The sequence below is a fragment of the Mus pahari genome, chromosome 7 (genome assembly GCF_900095145.1).
Source record: "Mus pahari chromosome 7, PAHARI_EIJ_v1.1, whole genome shotgun sequence".
NCBI classification, from domain to species: domain Eukaryota; kingdom Metazoa; phylum Chordata; class Mammalia; order Rodentia; family Muridae; genus Mus; species Mus pahari.
This window is the reverse complement of record NC_034596.1, coordinates 67413621-67434343: the sequence shown is the minus strand read 5'-3', so window position 1 is coordinate 67434343 and position 20723 is coordinate 67413621. Positions and strand designations below refer to the sequence as shown.

Genomic DNA, 20723 nt, shown 5'->3' with positions numbered 1-20723 from the left:
ACAAAGCACCCACATTTTTGAGGACATGGTTTTTGAGGGTGGGTAGATCTTGACCCTCATGTCTTCGGACACATTAGGGCCTGTCCCTGGAGTCTGTGTGTCTCTCTCATTTCTTGCACCATCCCACAGTTTGGCTTTATGACATCCCTTTTCTAAGAGGCTAATGTGATATTTCTTTGTTCTTAGGACAAGATTGGTGGTAAAAACACAACTCCAAAGTACATCTGCTGCCTAAGCCACAGGGCGTTGGTGGTTTGAGTTCACACTACTGAGACCAACTGCGAAGCATTTCAGATCTCACCCCTACATCAGAGCTATGTATTTCAGAGGGTCTTGTCTACTGGTAGGCAGAGGCCGGGGGTCAGCCCTCACTCACCCTGTTCAGCTCATGGAGCTGCGCCGTGAGGTCGGCCACCTGCTGCTTAACTTGCTTGTGCTCAGTTGTCTCCTTTTCCAGCTTCTCTTTCATCTTGTTTAAGGTTTGCATCATTTCTTCCTTCTCTTGGGTCTTGGCGTCACATTCTCTCTCTTTCTTCTCCAGCTTCTGTTGTAGCTCATTGTGCTCTGATGAGAGAACAACAGGACATGAAAATGGAGTTGTCAGAGAGAAGCATTTTCTTTGAAAACAAAACAAAACAAAACAAACCTATGGGCTAAGGACGATGTAAAAGTTGTGGGTCAGCCTGACCCAGGTATCATTCTTCTTCTCCACTGAAGGGCAACTCAAGAGCTAAGCAGTGCCCGTTCTGGGAAAAGGCCTCATACAACTATTTTAGTAACCACATTTTGGGAAAGACCAAAGAAAAGACCTTAGAGCCATAGTGCCAAAAATGAGGGAAAAAAAAAGTTTGAGCAACTTCTTATGGAAAATGTTGCCTTAATTCTGAATCCTGTCATACTGGTGGCCAAACAGCTACACTAGGGAAAATGACTATTGAAAAGAAAGCCCCTTCTCACATATTAGAAATGGGTCAGGGAGAAGCCCAGCTTTGGTGGATGAAATTTGTTGGCTTGTTTCCCACTAGCCAGAGGAGGATTCTGTGCTACAACAGAGAGCTGCTGGCAGGCCCAGTGTGCACTGTGAAGCTGAGTTATGTCCCCCTGCCCTCCTGCAAGGCGACCTGTACTACTTTACGATTCTGGCAAGAGATTATTAAAAGTAGTAAAAGCAAACATTGTTGTCTCCATATTCAGTATCTAAAGGGTAGCAGCACTGATTACCATGGGAACCAAGGACTGAGAGGGCAAACAGCAGCTCTCGGGTGTGGTCAGTGACTTCCTCAGGTGTGGAAGGCTGCTCAAGGGTCAGAGGACAGAAGAAGGCATCTAATTCAGTGTGATGACATTCATTTTGCCAAGGAATAGAAAGCTGTAGGAGGGGTGTTGGGTAAAGTTTAGGCTGCAGGGTTTTATTTCAAATACTCCCCTCAAAACCTCTCCTCATGTCAACAAATGCACTAGTGATGCCGCCCACTGGGACCGAGCAACACACGGCTGGTCTCTACTTCTGAACTTGAGAACACATTTAAGCTCTTACTGTCTCTTTCTGAGGTTCCCTCCTCTATGGCTCTCCAAACTGGAATTTGCAGGAAGGTGTGAGCCATGAAAATCAGCTTTCAAATGAAAAAGAACCTCCCATCAGGTCTACCATGACATGGATGCGTGACTCCAGTCCACTTCTAATCCCAGTTCCCTCTTTTATCTCCACTTCACTGATAATTAAGTGATTCGGGACATTCCTTCCCCAGTTTCCTCACTCGTCTTTGACAAATCTGGCTATGTCTCAGATGCAGTGAGAGCTCCTAGCAATCCAAGGCCACTGGCCAAATCCCTCTGTGACCAATCTAAAAGGTAGGTAGGGGGCGGGGTAGGGGCAGGGCTTAGAGACTGGTTGGGTCAAGCTCCTTGATGATCCTGAGGTGATGGCAGGTTTGGCAAGTGCCAGCCTGGAAACTGTCTCCCAAACTGGCATCATTTACTATCCATTCACGGAGGCTTTATCGACACCTTCTCAAGAGTCCTGAGCTCCATAGCCTTCTCCCTCAAATAGTCTCCAACTTTAGGTTCAAACAACTTCCTGTCTCCTCCTTTGAATGCAATCTGACTTTGGCAGCTAAAGCTTCCAGGCAAGAACTCATTTTATCGATAATACCTCATCTCTTCTGTTTGACCATAACTTTACTGACCACCCCGTTCTTCCCACTGACCTTGGAGGCTTTCTCCTGTGCCACCCTACCCCTGAACCCTGTAATGGTTGCTGTGTAGTTAGTAGTGCTACGCTAGGCTAATTTTCCATTTATTTTGTTTTATTTTTCGCTCTCCATGTTGTGAAAGAGGAGCTCACAGGAAGGAAGGCGGGGTTCAGACTCCCACTGAAAAGCCAGTACAATTCAAACGACCTGAGACACTAAGGTGTCCCCTGAATGTATGGCTGGATGATCCAAAATCTTCTGTCCCAAATGCCTGCAACTGTGAGCTCAAACCAACACACACTAGAGTGCGTTCTTGAGCATGCATTCACTGACTGCTCTCATTTGCTTTCCGGAGCTGTGGTAAACAGTGTGAGCAAAAGCAACCAATGCAAGGAAGGGAGCATTTTCTCTTATACTGCCAGGTCTCAATAGGTCATTGAGGGAAGACGACACAGGAACTTGAGTAGGAGCTTGAAGCAAAAAAAAAAAAAAAAAATCAGAAAATGCTGCTTGCTGGCTTGCTCTTAGGTTCACAATCAGCTACCTTTCCCATACAGCTCAGGCCTACAGCCTAGGGATGGCACGGCCCAGAGTGGGCTGGGCCCTCCTACATCAATTTTCAACTAAGAAAGAAAATGTTTCAAAGACATGCCCACAGGCCAGTCTGATCAAGGCAAACCTTAAATAGAGACTGCCACAGATGACTCTGGGCTGTGTCCAATTGGCAGCTGAGACTGACAAGGTAGACTACACTCTCCTTCACCTAATCTCTCTTTTTGTCTTGGCCGTAGTCAGTGTGCCTCTTCTTTCCATTCACAGTGGATTCTGGGATGTACTATAAAAATTCCTTGAAAGCAATGTGGGTGAATAGCAGCCACAGGGAGCACGGCGGCTACAGGGAGCATGGCAGCCACAGGGAGCACGGCGGCCACAGGGAGCACAGCGGCCCTTGACGCCACCTTTCCAGTACTGCTGGCTGCGCTGAGGAAATGGGGTATGAGAAAAGGGAGTGTCCAGGCCACCTCTTGGCCATATGCTTCAGGACATCAGATCCAGGATGACTGTGGCTGTACTTCACCGGTGCTAACTGAATGACTTTGACAAGTGGAAGAAAGTCCACCACCCATGGTGAGGTGTGGGGGAGTGTAGCTGTTTTCCCAAAGGTGACTTTAATTTGCTAAGTTTCTGAAGGAGGGAGGCAAGCTGTATGCGTCTATGAGTGACTGGCACCAGGAGGAACACGAATGTCTGTCCCATCAGAGGCCGAGAACATCGAAGGCATATTCCAGTACCTCTGTTGGCCAGCCTGCTAACATTCATAACACATATCTACAGCGGCCGTTCATTTTCTACACGGTGTCTCTTCCCATGAGTCACATTACAACCATGGAGAGAACAGAACTGCTGGTACCAAGGTGCCTAAGGTTTTGTCCTAAGACTCTGAAGAAATCTAAACCTTCTTGCTGTATTTATTCAAACCCAAAACACTTTAAGTGAAGCACTGCTGTGAGGTGGGGGCTTGTGTGCTTGATAGTTTTAAAGAAATCTTAAATTGATGTGTTCTTTTCAAAACCTTTAATGAGTGTGTGTGTGTACACGCACGTGTGCACGCGTGCTTGCTTAAGTGTATGCAGAGGGCATACACTGAGTGCCGAAGTAAGAGTCAGTCTCTCCTTTCATTCTGTGGGTTCTGGGGATCAAACTCAGGCTGTCAGGCTTGGCAGCGAGGACTTTTATTGTAGAACCATTGTAGGGGCCCTTAAAATAAAGCACCCACAACTCTAATCTTTGTTTTCAATGATAAATTCTACACAGCAAATGTTACAATCTTTTCAAAATTATTTACAAAATAATAAAGAAAAGGATGAAATACCTTGGGAACAGCAAGAGTGGTTTCATTTTTAAAAGTCAATGCAGAATGCCCTAAGTGTGCAAAGTGAAAGGCTATTTGATGCACAGGAGTGAGGCCGGAGCCCGGAGCCTGGAGCCTGGAGCCCGGAGCCCGGAGCCCGGAGCCCGGAGCCCGGATTCCAACTCTCCAGCAGCCAGGCCTCCCAGGCAGCTTCGCCCCACCAGGACCACTTACCTTTCCGCATCTTCTCGGCCTGTTCTTTCCATTGCTTAACTTCATTTTCATTAACCAACCTGTGGAACAGTTAAAGGAATACTTGTAACAGAAAACAAAATGTGTGCATTGCCAGACGTGGTCTCCCTGGGCACACAAACACAGAGTCCTAGGGGACACAGGGAAACCCAGATGTCACTTAGATGGAGTTGTGTTTATTTGCAGATCATTTTGACCCCTAAAACAGATCATCTGTCCCTGCTGTTATTTGAGGTAGGACAAATTGAGTGTCCCATTATCTCACAGGCGGCATGATGAGAGGAGACTTACATTCTTACGACGTTCTTGATATTAAAGTTTTCCAGAGGTGTGGAGTCAGGGTCCTGTCCTTTGTCATTCTGGATAACTATTTGCTGTATGATTCTGTCTAACAGCAGCCAGTACTGAACTGTGTTTCCACTCCTCTTGTCTAAAAAGGAAGAGAGGAATAGAAAGCCATCTTCAGGCTGTGTATAAACTAGGATGAGTTGCTGTCAACAGCAGGCAGGCACCCTGTAGAGCCACAGACCTGGTCAGGAGGCATTCTCCATACCCCTTTCTACATGTGCTGGAAGGCATGCATTTATTTTGAAATCAAAGTAAATTACAGGTCATTTTGTTTTGAGGATTTCATAACTGCCCTTAATCTGTAAGGAAACAAACACTGGCGAGCCACAAAGCTGAGGCTTGGGGTCCCTGGTATGCCCCAGTCTAGTTAGTACTGCTGAGAATATAGAGTGCGCACTTTGGACACTCTCCCAGGTCTCCATGGCACCCACACAGTCGGAGCACTCACAAGGCATCTGGAGGCAATGGTGCAGAATGGACATGAAGTGGGGGTAGGCTTCACTGTGGGTCAGCCGCCTCCTGGTCAGCTCAAACATCTGAGTGGCACTTTTTGTGTCTATGTGAACCTAGTTTATAGGAAAAACGAAGCTGAATCAAACATCCAATTGCTTAATTCTCCAGATAAAGGAAGATGCAAATACAATCAAATCCTGCCATCTAGGTAACAGAACAACAGGATGCTGACTTAGCTCATGGATGGCACTGGCCCCCACCAACTCAGAACATGCATTTCAAGAGGCAAATCCTTTGACTTGACATGCCATACCAGAACAATTATAAGACTACATACCAGTTCAAATCTTTTGGCAAATTCTAGTTCATCTTCATTTCGGAGCATTTCAAAAAAGTCTAAATGCCTGAAAGGAAATTGAACAAAAATGACTAAAAGCAGGATGTCTCATGACAACAAGCAGAGAGGATGCAGGATTTTCAAGTGTAACTCTAGGCGCACTGAGGTGCTGTACAACGTAATCCCATCATCACTAAGGAGGTAGCTACAGCAGCAGCCCAAGCTCAAGTCCAGGCTGGGGGAACAGTGAGTGCCTGTCTTAAAAAGCCAAGGCAGGGGATGCAGTTAGTGGTGAGTAACCGCCCTGACAGGTAAGGCCCTGAGGCTCACCCTCAGCCCTGCAAAGAAAAATAAGAAAGAGCCTTCCTGATTTCTAGTGCCATCTCCTAAAGAAACAGGCAACAAAACTTGAATGTCTCTGCTTAACCAGGTTCTTTCTAATGAGCTAGACAAAATCATCAGAGGGAAAAGTGGATAACTACCCAGTAGGTAAATATCAAATTTAAAACATGTCCAGATTCCACTTGCTGACTGTTTATGGAAAAGAAGCCCATATACCTGCACTTGGCTTGCTGTCCTGCACTTGACTTGCTGTTGAGCTACAGATCAGAAAATTATTCATGTCATTTATTTATTTGTACAAATTTTTATTAACCTCTTACTCTGAGTTCTACATTCCAGATAACAGTCTACAGGGACAAACACATTATGTGACAGGCAGTCCAGAAGCATCCCATGGGCTGGCACTGCAGGGCACTGCATGGACCCTCTCAGGCTGTGGCAGTAGGACTCACCTGTCTAGTGTTGAATTTTCATGTTCCCTTAATTTATCTATAACAGGTTGAATTCCTAACATCAGAAATTCATAGCGAAGGTGGAGCCTGAAGTCCAAACTCTCCTGAAAATTAAGAGGACAACACAACACATATTTAGGTCTTCCAACTGTGCAGTCGCCGTGTTGGGAAAGCATTCTTTAATGCATCTGTGCAAGGCTGCAGTGCAAGCGTCTTACCACTCCGGCTCCCTGGCTCAGCACTGCATTGATGAAGGACATGATGGCCGTCTTGAGACTTACTTCATCCCGATAACGCCCCGTGCTTTTATCCAAGTCATTGATTAACGTCTGTCAGTGATACAAGCAGAAAAATACGGGTCTAAAACATTGCTAACCCCACTTGTGCTCATTTGAAGAAATGTTATCTTTTAATGCATGGAGATTAATTTTTTAAAATCTCAGTCAGAATTATAGTGATTCCCAGAAGTCAGGCGTGCTCACAGTAAGTACATACAGTACAGGAAACATTGCTTCCCTGTCTCTATCTATTTTCTCTTTTTGAGTAAAAATACGAGGACACAATCTCGCTTTTAATTTTGATCCTAAGTAAAGACTAGGCTAGTACTCTGTAAACTTTTCCGGTGCTACTGCATTCAGTGGACTCAAAAGATGGGAGCTATGTTAAGATACAGGATGCTGTTACGATTTTTTATTTTATTAAATGTATTCATTTTTCTTTTCTGTGTGAGGGTTTTGCCTGCATGTAAGTATGTGCGCCATGAGTGCACTTGGTGCCTGCAGAGGTCAGGAGAAGTCCTCAGATCTCCTGGAACTGGAATTCTGGATGGCTGCGAATCACCAAATGGGTGCTGAAATACTGCACCTGGGCCCTCTGTAAAAGCAGCAAGTACTCCAGGCCCAGGGGTCACAGCTTTGAGATCAGTAGATCTCAGACCCCAGACTGACTGACTGCATGCAGAGAGTGTATTCTAGTTTCTGGTTCTTGAACTTAAGAGGAAGGGAATGTTTGAAGACAAAGTGTGAGCCCTCACTACTGGGGGAACTGTCAAGTAGTCCCCTGCCACCCCAGGGCCAGCAAAAGCGCTTGTTTACATAAAGACAAGAGTTGGGGTGTGGGTAAGAAAGCCTGTGGGCACCGACCTGGAAGCGGGTTCTCTCGCTGGCATACTTCTGGTAGTGCAGCATAGCCTGCAGAACTTTCTTGTGGCCCCCAGGAACCAGGCACACAGCGCCCAGGATTTCCAGCACGGCCACCTTTGTTTTAATGTTCTCTGTGCTCAGACTCTGAGCAATTACATTGATACTCTCAGAATGAGCCAGGACATGGGCCCGGCCTTGAGAGTTGTTCATTAGTGCCTTTATACAGCCAATGAGGGAGGTATGTATCCGAGACTCAGAGGTCTCATAGTCCATGGTCTTCAGAAAGTTGAGAATACATGACAGGCCATCCAAGTCAATGAATCTGGTTACAAACCTGTCAGGAAGAGAGGTGATGAGATTTGTCCCTTTGTGCTTTTGTAACCATCCTTGATAGAAAAGCCCAGGGGAAAGGAAGTAGACTCACTTCCTGAAGAACCCAGAGGCTCACATTAATGAGGGCTTTGTATCTCTTTGGCTCTTCCATGGCACAGACCCAATGGTCTGTCTAACTAGACTGTGAAAGAGAATCTCTATTGCAGGCAAGCACACGTACCTCAGCTGGTACAACGAACCAACCAACAGATCATATCGTCCCACAAAGCCAGGAAAGTAGCAGTTGCTCGGCAGATATCTAGTTTCCTCCCCTCCCTGGCATTGGGTATTGAACTCATGGCCTCACACTTGCCAAGTAAACACTCTGCCATTGAGTTCCAGCCCCAACCCTGGACTGTCTCTCCTGTGCTCTGCTAAAAGTCATCTGCTGATCTGAGTCACCGCAGCACATATGAGCTGCGTGTATTGGTGTACTGGCCCTAACCATGGCCCCTACTGGTCAAAGAACAGCATCTTTCAATTCTATTACTCATCAGACAAATGACTGTTTTTATTCCTAGGGTGTTTTATAGCAAATTCCTTCTTTTATATGACCTGCTACATAGAATCCTAATATATAAAACTGGTTAAGAGCCAAGACTTTTCACTGAGAATTAATTTTATCACTATTTAGAACCCTTACTGTTAAGTAGATGAGGATTCACAGTGCATGCGTGTGTGTGTGTGTGTGTGTGTGTGTGTGTGTGTGCATGCGTGCAAGCCCCAGGCCAGTGCAGAGATAGCACACCCTGCTTATCTGACTACCCAAGGAGCTTCTGCACTCCCTCACCTCCGGGTACTCCTCAGCTTCTGAGAGTTCACAATAGGCTGAGAAGTGGGGAGTTCGTCCTCATGCCTGGATAACCCCCATCAAATGCTTGTGCAGTGCTCAGGACATCTTTTTAAGTTTGCATTTTATTACTAAAGACAGAATATATCCTTCGACCCAACCTCATGACCCTTCACTCATGACACTAGTGTTAGTGAAATGTACCTGTAAAACCCTCAAAACCTCAGTGATTCCTGGAGACCTTAGTGGGCAGTGATGGTGTAGGAGACACGGAGTGGAAATGGTTATCAGAGAGAATTCACTCCTTGCCAGAATGTCAACCCATCTTTATTTATTTATTTATTTTTTCTTTTTTTGGTTTTTCGAGACAGGGTTTCTCTGTATAGCTCTGGCTGTCCTGGAACTCACTTGGTAGACCAGGCTGGCCTCGAACTCAGAAATCCGCCTGCCTCTGCCTCCCGAGTGCTGGGATTAAAGGCCTGCACCACCAGGCCCGGCTCCATCTTTATTTTTAATAATAGTTTTGTTGACATGCACTTCACATGTCATAAAATTAATTGATTTAAAGAGTACAATTCAGTGGTCAAAAAAATATCCCATGGTTTATGTTTTAGTTACCTATCTGTCAGCTGATGGGGATATGGGCTGCTTCTACTTAAAAAAAAAAATTACTTTGAATATGTGTACACAGGTGTTTGGGGCCAACCTCCATTTCCCTTGTCTACACACCTAGGAGGACAGCTGCTGGGTCATGTGACAACACTATGCTTAACGCTGAGGGACTAGCTGTCCTACTACATTCCCAAGAGCAATGACTGATGGCCGTGACATCCCTGTGCTCTAGCATTCTCTCTCCTCGCTCCCCTTCTCCTTCCCCTTCCGTTAGAAAGGTTGCCCATCCTGGGCACTGTCTGCATCTCTCTTTTAAAAAGAAAGCATTTATCAAACATTCAGTGATCAAAGTAGCTACTTATGGTTCAGTTACATGCCTTTACATTTGAGAGTCCCAGCAAGGTTTGACCATTGCAGCAAATAGGAGGGAGGGAGGGAGAGAGGGAGGGAGGGCGGGCTAGGGCAGGTGAAGGGACAGGCAGGCACCTCATGGGCTTGGTTCTCAGTGCTGTCTTTAGACTCTCAATGGTTTTACTTCTCTCCTCCTCTTCTTCCTTCTCTAAAGCCAGCAGAGATTTTCTCTATAAACGAAAACAGATGTTACTTCTTCATTACTATGTTGTAATTACTGTAAATAATTTGTACAAAGAAAATCAACCAGTAAGAACATAGAACAACATCAAGAACAATGCAAAGTTAGATGTTAAAACTGCAAATGGCATTTTAATAAACTGTTTAAACATTTTAAAGGAGGTTAAGTTACACAAATGTTTGTATAATTATTGCATCACAATGCCCCAATGCAGATATCGCCATTTGTATTTGACACAGAGGAAGCTGGGCCTGAAGCTGGGTGCAACGTTCTGGAAACTAAGGGTCAGCAGGCAACACACACAGCCATTTTCCCACAGGACCACTAGATTTAGTCAAAATCAGAATCAAGATGAAAGAGATTTCTTTGCTTCAAGTTTTTTTTTAAAGTAATAAATTGAATCTGATACTAAGATAGACTCTACTCTCCGAGTAAATACAAGTTCTTAATGAGATCCAACATCATTTAGAAATCAAGGTATGGAAGGCAGGGAGACAGGGAGGGAAAGGAAGGAGGGAGGAACAGAGGAACGGAGGAAGAGGGAGAGACACAAAGACAGAGGTGGCATACACACACACATACACACACATACACACACACACACACATACACACACACACACACACACACACACACACACACACACACACACTATGCCAAGAGTTCCTAAGGCAGTGCCTCTTCCCTGGCTGACTTGGCAGCTCTGAGAAAGCCTGAGATGCCTAAAATGTCCAGGCAATGTTGATGCTGTAGGAGCAAGACTCTAGATAAGCAGACCTCAGTGACATTAGTTACTGATTTACTTAGTGTGTGTGTGCGCGCGCGCGCGCACGCGCGCGCGCGTGTGTATGTGTGTGTGTGTATATGTGTGTATGTGTGTATCTATGGTTCAGGTGCCACAAAACCAGAAGATAATATCTATCTATTGATCGAGTGCCCTGCTCTATTTAAAAAGTATTTATTTTCATTTTCTGTGTATGGTTGTTTTACCTGTATATGTGGATGCCACGTGCATACAATCCCTGAGGGAGTCAGGAAAGTGCATCGGATCCCTTGATTGCTTGAACTGCTGTTACCGATGGTTGTGAACCACCATGCGGGTGCTAGGAATAGAACCCAGGCACTATGGAAGAGTGGCCAGTTCTCTTAACCTCTGAGCCATCTCTCCAACCCAAGCTGCCATATTCTTGAAAGGGTCTTTCACTGTATCTGGATGCTGTATGTTACATGTTATGTGTCTATGACTGTGAGTATTAAATGTCAGCTCAACAGAACCTATAATCATCTAGGAGACAGGCCTCTAGGCATGCCTATGGGAGATTACCTTGAGTACATTAGTTTGTGTTAGAGGACTCTGGGCAGGATATACTGGACTGTAAGTGGAGAAATCAAGCTGAGGACTGCCATTCATTATTCCATTCCTGGCTGTGACTGTGGGAAGACCAGCTGCTTCAAATTCCTGCTGCCTTGAATTGGGAGTTACAATAAATACGTTCTTCCTTAAGTTGCTTTTCTCAGAGTATTTTATCAAAGCAATGGGGAAAGAAGCTAAAGTCCCATCTCCTGAGTCCTCAGGTGACATAAAGTCACAAAACCCACAAGATTTACAGTCTCTCTGCTTTTCATCCATGACTGCCAAGCTATGCTAGAACAGCCCTCCTGCCCCATGTCTAGCCCAGAAGCCTTTACCCACAGAGTCACAGGCTCTGAGCACATATTCCTGTCTCCTGTTATCAACTCTTGTGACCACACAGAGAGGAAAGCCCAGCGGTTCCCTAGGGACCCAATGATCCAGGTTCACCAATCATCTTGTGAGACATTATTATTAATATTTTTCAATCAATAGCACCAACATAAAGTATATATATATGTTAATTAAAACCCAATTTGACTTTTTGATGAGAAAAAAGTGTCAGGTCTAAAGCAAATGAATAATGAGTGTCATTTATGGCAGCTCGGGGAGGGGAGGGTCTTTTTTTTTTTTTTTAAGTTGTTATTGTTCTGCTAAAGCTGTCCTTTTGCTGCTGATGTGTCTTGGCAGCTGTCACTAGAGGATTGTAGATGAAGAAGCTATGTTCAGAAACAGGCAATGAATTCCTTCAAATTGCTGTGAGAGCCATCCTGTAGCTCAGGGTGAATTTGTGAAGGGCAGTCAGTCTCCAGTGGCAGCTGGGCATCTCTAGAGTCTCAGCAATTGCTGTGAATCTGCAGTTTAGAATCAGGCCTTTATAACAGGCATAGCTCCTTCCTTTGGAGATTAACTTCGTTAAGACCACGCTGAATTTAAGGAGGTGTCTTTCTTAGAGTAGGAGATTTATGAAGTGTCTCAGAAAACTACATTGGAACTCCCTTCCCTAACACAGGGAAGATTCTTATCTCAGGTTCACAAATCATCAAGAGACTTTCTATTATTATTATTATTATTTTCCATCAATAGCACCAACATGAAGTAACTCTATGTTAATTAAAGCAGAAGGGCCATGATCATTCCTTAACGTGAAGCCATTAGCTTTGGATCCGAGATCACATTTGGGTGACAGAAATAGATGAACCTGCCATTGCAATGCTGCTTTTTATAGAAAGCCTAAAGTGTTCAAACTTTAGAAGTTTCCTTTCAACTTACAGCTGATAATGGCGATAAGCCTAAATTTCTAGAGTCAATCTCTAAGTCACACAAGTAGTACACACTGCTACACATGCAGAGCAGGCATTACACAGCAGATGGCCCAAGTGTCTGCTCACACACGGCGTCAGCAAAAGACAAAGTACACACTGGCAAGGGCCTTCCAGGGAAAGCTGCTGAGATGTGCACTGAGACTCAGTGCACAGATGTGGCACAGTGTGGACCTGAACCACTCTGGTCTGAAACACTTCCTTGATGTGAACTGGGCAAGGCAAACGTTGTGCCACATCTTCCCCCAAAGCTCCAGTCCTAAAGTCTTTTGGTCCATTCTCCTCTATCAGACGTTCTTTGACTTTTTAAAAGCTGACAGATAACTCAGGGGTCCTTTAAAGAGCAAAGCGTTCCTGTTATGAGGCCTATGTAATGTAACTTAACTTGTTCCACAAAAAGGCGGGTTTCACAGCAAGTGTGGCTGTTCTCAGCCTGGACCATGTTTACCAGGCTCTAGAGACAGTAAAGAAAGCAGATGCCTTTCCTTCTCCAGAAGTCAGAGCACAGGTCCTACAGTGTGAACCTAGGGGACAGGGAAGAGTCTGTCATCTGGATATGAGAAGTTGTATTAATTTGTCTAGTAGTGACTTTTGTGTCAAGGGTAGGCTTATCCTTGAGTTTCAGGATCTTTGATATGGATATCAAAACCAAGAATGAGACTAATTGTGAGGTTATCTTTGAGTTCAGAGAGATTGGCTTAAATCCCTAATTAGATGACCACTTTTTCATATGATGACCTTGGGCAAGGTGACTTGCCTCTAGACTCAGACTCTATGAATAGCATGGCAGTACTGCCTGTCACATGAGGCAGTTCAATAGTAGCTGCCACTGATGATGCAGTTGACAGATGATGACAATGTGGACAAATGCCTCTTCATCAGTTCCCCAAGCACAGCCAGTGATCTGCTCCTGGGACAGTGAAGGATCTGGAGGAACTTCGTACCATCGCTGTCCCCAGGGACAATGTCTCAGGGTTTTGCTGTGTGCTGTGGAGAAGACTCTAGGACAGATGGCAGCCAGAACTACGCAAGGACTACAGGCACCAAGGACTAGTGACAACCAGGATGATGAGAGGAGGAGAACTCAGGAGGGTCTCTGCTGTTACTGCCGTTGCTTCTTTAAGCATGCCCGAGTTCTGGCTAAGCAATGGTCAGCCAATGCTCTTTATCTTTGACCCTAGAAAGACAATGTCTCAGGCCTAATGGACAAAGCATTTCAAAGCTGTGCCAGGTGTCTGACACATAAAGGATGGCAAAGTCTCACAATCTAACAGCCTTGTGATGTCCTAGGGAAGACTTTAGATTAGGAACCAAAGTATAGTCCACTCAAGAATGCTCGGGAAAAAAAAAGCTGTCCAGGGGAGAGGAGGAAGTGAGGAGTTTGAAGAAGGGCCACATACAGGCATATCAAAGATCCTGAAACTCAAGGATAAGCCTACCCTTGACACAAAAGTCACTACTAGACAAATTAATACAACTTCTCATATCCAAGGAAAGGAAAATCCACACTACTTAGTACTTCTCCATTCAGGGCAGAGAATTCATTAACTTAGCACTTCTCTTGTTAAACATCAAACAATGCCAACTTAACTATACCCAGAGACAATCTGCCTGACAATTCCTTTTTTTCCTCACAATCAGGAACAAGAACTCACAGACAACCTCTACATGTAAAAATGAATGAAATGGAGAATGGCTCCAAATTATTATTACTCGGGTGGATGCACAGAGAAGTCCCCACAGTCTTCAGAACCTTCCCATTCTGTTAGCTTATCCACAGACACCAGTGTCCCCGTTTTCTCATCGCTGGAGAAGCAGTGTATGGGATGGAGTTTGGTGGATGTGGGACACGGATCCTCTCCCCTCCCCCTGCCCCTCCCCTCCCCTCCCCCTCTGTCTCCCTCTCCCTCTCCTGTACTTAAGACTATAAACCCTCAAGGCAAATGCTTCTGTGGTTTCTTCTATAATCTGTGCAGTCCTGGTCACACCTACCAGGCTGTGTACTCAAGCTACAGCGGCAGAGTAAGAAACAGGAAAGAAGAAACTGAAAGTCGAGGCCCTGCCGATCTTAAGTAAGAGCAGGAAATTCAGGGATCTGGGTTGGCTTTTACCTTTTGCAGTGGGAGTAGCAGTAAAACCTAGATCACATTAAAGGTCTTGGAGTAGTAAGACGGCTCTCCATGAGGACCTGGGTGGAGGCAGGAGAGTAGAGCACTCGGGAAACTACCTTCTATTTGATATTATCAACCTAAAGTTGGATACAACCCATTCTGAAAATCATGAGACTGCCATTTGAGGCAAAGAGTTCGACCTTCAGTTTTCATCAATGGCAACAGGATTTAAGCTACTAAGGCTCGAAGGCTGGTGACTTATTTTCTGTTGTGAATTTTAGCTATGATTAATAGATGATGTTCAAGCTGCCTGGAGTGCTAATGTCTCAGCGGCCAGAACTCAGATACTGAGAACGCAGTTTAACTACTAGCTACAGACCACAGCTTTCCCGAGAACATTCTGATTATTACACCATTTCATCAAATCACATTACGAATCTGTATATGATCCTCTCGGCCACCCATGAGATCAGGAAGCCAGGAAGGAGCTAAGTTCCCGGAGAGAGGGAGATGGGTATGAACATGATAAAGGGACAGTTAGGTCACAGAACTGTTAGACAAGCCTACAGTACACAGGAGTGTTGTTGCAACACTCCCGATAATTAGTCACAGCAACAGCAAGTTCAAGTTGAATGCAAGCCATGTTTCAAATGGCATTTCCTCTTATAACATTAAGATCAATCATATGTTAGTGTGTGTAGAAACTATTTAAAACACACTAGAAAAGTCACTTCACTAGGCAACTTTCAGCCCCTCGTCTGCAACACCTCAAACACTGAGTGTCTGGAATGGAATTTGGAAAGGTAACAACATTCAGAAGGTCTTACTCAATCAAGCTCGTTGTGCAACTGTGTTCTCTGCACCCTAGTTTAGGCTGTCACAGAATGTAAGTAATACTTACAGCAGCCATGGAATTGAGCTGATCAATGTAGAACTCAGGCCAACTTGTTGCTCCCTTGTTTTCTTCCTGGTCCTGCACAAATGAAAAGAAATAAAACAAAGTAAGAAAAAGTGACAAGGTAACACATTGCCAGAGGCCCACATGGAGCAGCAGAGAGCTGATGTCCTGTGCATCACGATGGTGGTCTGCAAAGCCATGAGAATACAGGAGACACTTACTGTTTTACAGTATCGGGTCATCCACTTGAAGGGTACATGGGAATTGAATTCATGCCAAGGAGTTACTGCTATACTGCTGGCTTCAGTTTTTTAGTTTCAGCAGCCCATACATACATACATACATACAAACAAACAAACAAACAAACATGCATGCATTGGTCCTTGGAAGAGTGATTTCTAGGAGGAGCTTTTAATTTTAGGCTTAGACCTTATCTCTAAAAATCCCTCCCTTTCTCCCTCTTTCTGTAACCCAGGCTGGTCTCAACTGTAAAACTGTAGAGTGATCCTCCTGATTCAGATTTCAAAGTGCTGAGATTATAGCTATATGCCACCATTACTTCCCTTACAAACACACACACACACACACACACACACACACGCACATGCACACACACCACTGCCTCTAGGCAGATACTTCCAAGTGGGTCTACTTAGATGTGATCAAAGAAATATAGTTCAAAACTATTTTCAAGCAGTCATAACAAGAAGGGAAATGGCTGTTTACAGGGCCACCTGAGTGGGCAGCAAGGGACACAGAGCTGGGTGATGAGGGCCACAGGTACAGCAATCCCTTTGAAGTTGGGCAGGGTTACACTCTTGTGATTTAAAAACATTCAGAAAGCCTGATGAGTTTTAAGAACGGCTCTTGGTTATAATTTAACACATTAATAAAAGAGCTCGAATGGCAGAGTAAATGCTGAACCCAGCTCTCCTCTTAAAAGGAGCATTAAAATTAGCAAAAGCCTGCTGCTACCAACGTATTTAACAAGCCAAAACCCTCAGTGATACTCAATGGTATTTGAACCTATAAAATGAAATAGAAGGTGCCAGATCTTTCTATTCTCCCCCAAACCAGGGCAAATTTCCAAAGCAAACAAAACCAAGTCCTATTTCAAGGTTCCACAAAAGCCTATCTGTTGTAAGCTCCACAGTCCTGGATACAAAACAGAGATTATTTTAGAAACTGAAGACTAGTACATAGAAGGAAGATTTTGCACTTTGAAATGTTTGAATAAAACTAACAGTTAAGAGTAGAGATTGTAGTCAAATGGGGCTCCTTTCATTTCCGGTCCCTCGGTGCTGAGAAATTTCCACGTGCCACATGTATGAATGCACTGGTTGATACTGCTCTGGGAGTAGGAGGCAGGGGGACTCTTGGAGTGCTTCCCTCTGGCAATGCACCTCTGACTGCCTGTGCAGTCCTGGTCCTCACCCACAGAAGGATGCAGCAGTAGCCAGATGGAATGCAAGATTGAGTCTGTGTTCTAGCGTGAGGAAATGTTAAAGTCTACAGTTCTCACTGAGGAGTCAGAAAGCGATCAGTTCTTCTGGGTGGGAATTGGAGGGAAGAGGGTGAACATTTTATAAAAACCCCAGGACACTGAGACATGCCAAGGAGAAGAAACTTCTAAGTTGTATAGTCTTCCTGACAGCATGTGTGTCCCTGCTAAAGAGAAAGTATGTTCTGTGCCTCTGGCATTCTCCTCTGGGTCACCTATCTCAGTTCTAGTTCCTTCTCCTAGGTAAGAAGCAGGTAAAATCAAGACTGTTAGATGCAGCACGTGTAACAGAACCAACAGCAATACTGAGCACATCAATCACTCAGCTAAACCTATTTTCGCTGCCTTCTTCTCCAATCCTGTTACAACATTTCTCTAAGCAAGAATATTAACTTACTATTATCTGTGAAATAGAAAGGTGCTTTTTTTCCCCCCTTAAGCTGTAGTGAGATATGGTAGATCAAATTTATAATCCTAGCACTTGGGAGACTGAAGTAAGTGGATCATGAGTTTGAAGTCAATCTGGGTACTGTAGCAAGATCTATCTAGAAAACAAAATAAGGTCCTGAAGACAGGTTATTGATCACAGTTCATGACACTGAGAAGTTGCCCTAAGTAAATAAAAATCCTGAATTCATATTAAATGTTCTTTTTAGTCTACTGAAAGAAAGGACAATTCACATTAAAATCTACTTTTGTGTCCTAGTTGGCTTCAACTGTCAACTCAACACAATCTAGAAATAATCACCGTAGACCTCAGTTGAGGAATTCCCTAGATCTAACTGGTCTGTGGAACATCTCTGGGGGACTGCCTTGGTGGTTGACTGATTGAGGATAACTCCAGCCACTGTGGGTAGTATATTTCCTGAGCATGTGGTCCTAGGCTATACAAGGAAACAGCTGAGAATGCGCCGTCAGGCAGCATTCTTCTGTTTCCTGCGTACCTCTGTGTGACGGCTAACATTATATTTTAAGTTTAAATTACTGTGTTCAAAAGGTCTATAAAACAAGAATGCATCTAACCTATAAGCCCCACGTGTGCAGGGACAGACAATGTCCTGGAATTCTGGGGGCTGCTGTGCATGGAAGATAACCAACCTTGTGCCCAGGGCATGCCTTGATTACACGTAGGCAGGAAGTATGGAGCCTTGTGGGTTTTTTTTTTTTTCTTTATAAGCTCCTAAATAATATATAATTCAGCACCATACTCTGATGAGCACCTCCAGTCTCTGGTATGGTCTTGGCCAGTATCCACGGTCCTAGCCAGCACTTAGTAAATCCTTTATTTATTAAAATTTATTCATGGTCATGGAGAATGTCTGAGAAACTCCAGACCCATATGCCTCTTTGCCTGTAAAGTGAGTTACTTGGCCAGAGGTGATGCTCTGTGGATAGTGAGCAAGCCTCCTTCCATGTTCCTGCCTTGACTACCCCTCATTGACTTACTGTAGTCTGTAAATTGAAATGAGCCTTGTCCTCCCCAAAATTGTATTGTGATACAATGGCAGAATGAAAATAGGACCTTGGCTGCATCTTGAAAATGACACACACACTTTAGTTTATGGGAATTATCTTTAGAAGGTCTGCTAAATAATTAGAACAAAAACAAGTGTCTAAATTTATTAAATTCTCTGGTTTTTTCTTTTTCTTTCTTTTTTTTTTTTTTTGGAGAATATATACATATGCTACTGAGTTTTAGAAAGATGGTATGATGGGAAAGCCACTCATGCAGCCATCTGAAGATGGAATTCTAGAGACTTCTTTTTTACTGACTCAGGTGACAGTTTGGGTAAGTGTGAATATATCTGGGGTTATTTTCCTTTTCTCAGCAACAGGAGAAAGGTCAGAATGTTTCTGAAGTTCCTACAAGCTCTAAGAGTCCAACAGTGAGACATCACAGAGGCACAACCTCTACTGTACTTATTTCGAAGGCTCAACTTCTAACGTCAATAACTTGTAAAAATTTATATTGCTTACAGTTTCAGGGGGTTAGTCAGTCCCTGACCATCTTGGCAATAGACAGGTAGGTGTGGTGCTGAAGCAGCAGCTGAGGGCTTACATCTGGACTTGGTGTGAGCTTTTCAACCCTCAAGACCCTCGTCCAGGGATATAACTCCTCCAAGACCACACTTTCCAGTGCTTTCTAAAAATCTCATCACTGGAAATCAAACATTCAAATATACAACCCAAGGGGACCATTCTCATTCAAACCACCACAAGGGATGAATCCCATAACTGGTTAGTCAATATCAAGTGGTCAGTCCTGAAATCATATACACACAAGCACTAAATGGTCATAGCAGGTTGTACTTATATATTTATGCAATACACATGTATGTATGTATGTATGTATGTGTGTGTGTATGTATGTATGTATTTGTAACCATAATAAAGAAAAGGGGCCATCAATTTGAGAAAGAATAAAGGGGGAGATCAGAAGAGCTGGAGGGAGGAAATGATGCAATTATAGTTTAATTAAAATTACAAAAACTAAAAACACACTTTATAGAAAAATAAACCCAATTTAGGACACAGTATAGCACCTTAGCTCCTTTATATTCGTATACATACCCCTAATTCTTCCTATTTACTCTTTTTCATTGAGAAGACGACTAAGAGGTTCCCAAAGCTGGGATCCCTGGTTGTTGGTTCCTTTGGTCCTCACAACACCTGCCTTCAACTCCTAGCCACTAACAAATGTCCACTCTATATGAGGCTTGCCAAGAACAGGCAGTCAACCTCAGGAAACCATCTCTCCACTGTCACGTAACAAGACGCTCATGTGGTCATGCTACTGCCAATGCTGGTATATTTTTTGACCAATGCCACAATTACACATCAAGTACATCTGTTACCAAAATCCGGTTGGACCCACACACAGGATGATTACAGAACAGTGGCTTCACCATCTGCCAGAAAGCCCAGCACCTCCTCAGCCTCAGGACATCAGTCATTCTTCTGAAGAGTCAGGATGACTTGTGAAGACAACGACTTTCGGAATGCTATAAAATGTCTGCATGCTTTTAAAGAAAGCCATATGGATTTATGTGGATGGCCTTGACACCCTAATGGAGTGAGTTCCCTCTCACTGGGCCACAGATGACCACCAAGACAGCTCAGTGGTTAAGAGTGCTTCCTGCTATTTCAGGAGACCTTAGTTTGGTTCTCAACATCCATGTCAGGCTGCTCACATGTGGTAAACACACACACACACACACACACACACACACACACACACACACACAATTGCTATCATCAACAGTACCTATTGCATATCAATTCTAATAATCCCGTGTAATCAGCTCCATGTTTTCAATAAGCCCCTGTGCTTATGAACACCTCTTCTAAGTTCAAAACCCCTAACTGGAATCTTACCTGAAGCTCACAGGGAAGGAATCCTTGAAGCTTCCATGATAGCATAAGATGTTACACTGATCTTTCCTATACACCCTGACCTTTACTCTGGTAAACCTCATGAGAAAGTCACACTGTTATTACTTTTTAGCTAACTAGAAAAGCAATAAGACCACCCCACCCCAGCCCCAAGAGGTCTAGTCACTGTGAGCAGCAACAACACAAAGCAAGGTGCCTATATTTCTCAAACAGCTCGAGTGCCCTGTGCCCTGCCCTCTCCAGGTTCCTGACCAAGCCCCAGCTGGCTGCACCAAGCGGAGAGCTCATAAGTCTCAAGCTGCTGAATTCGGTGGGGAAACATTTCAGGCTGGCAGAGCTAACAAAACAGCTCCAACCCTTACCTAAAACCATGAGTAGAGACTATACAGTCTATTTCCCAGACTGTGAGAC

General features: G+C 44.2%; 1 protein-coding gene across 3 annotated transcripts in view; it reads right to left on the bottom strand.

Moving 5' to 3' along the window:
• Nucleotides 1–20723, bottom strand: part of Daam1 (dishevelled associated activator of morphogenesis 1) — a 158392-nt gene that overhangs the window by 38462 nt on the left and 99207 nt on the right. For all 3 annotated transcript variants that reach the window (XM_021202647.1, XM_021202648.2, XM_021202650.2), the window contains exons 4-13: nt 15422–15493; nt 9631–9725; nt 7371–7704; nt 6447–6557; nt 6229–6332; nt 5435–5501; nt 5093–5210; nt 4588–4726; nt 4279–4337; nt 377–564 (exon numbers count right to left, since the gene is read on the bottom strand). In XM_021202647.1, coding sequence (XP_021058306.1) covers nt 377–564; nt 4279–4337; nt 4588–4726; nt 5093–5210; nt 5435–5501; nt 6229–6332; nt 6447–6557; nt 7371–7704; nt 9631–9725; nt 15422–15493 — 1287 coding nt within the window. The remainder of the gene's footprint in view (nt 1–376; nt 565–4278; nt 4338–4587; nt 4727–5092; nt 5211–5434; nt 5502–6228; nt 6333–6446; nt 6558–7370; nt 7705–9630; nt 9726–15421; nt 15494–20723) is intronic.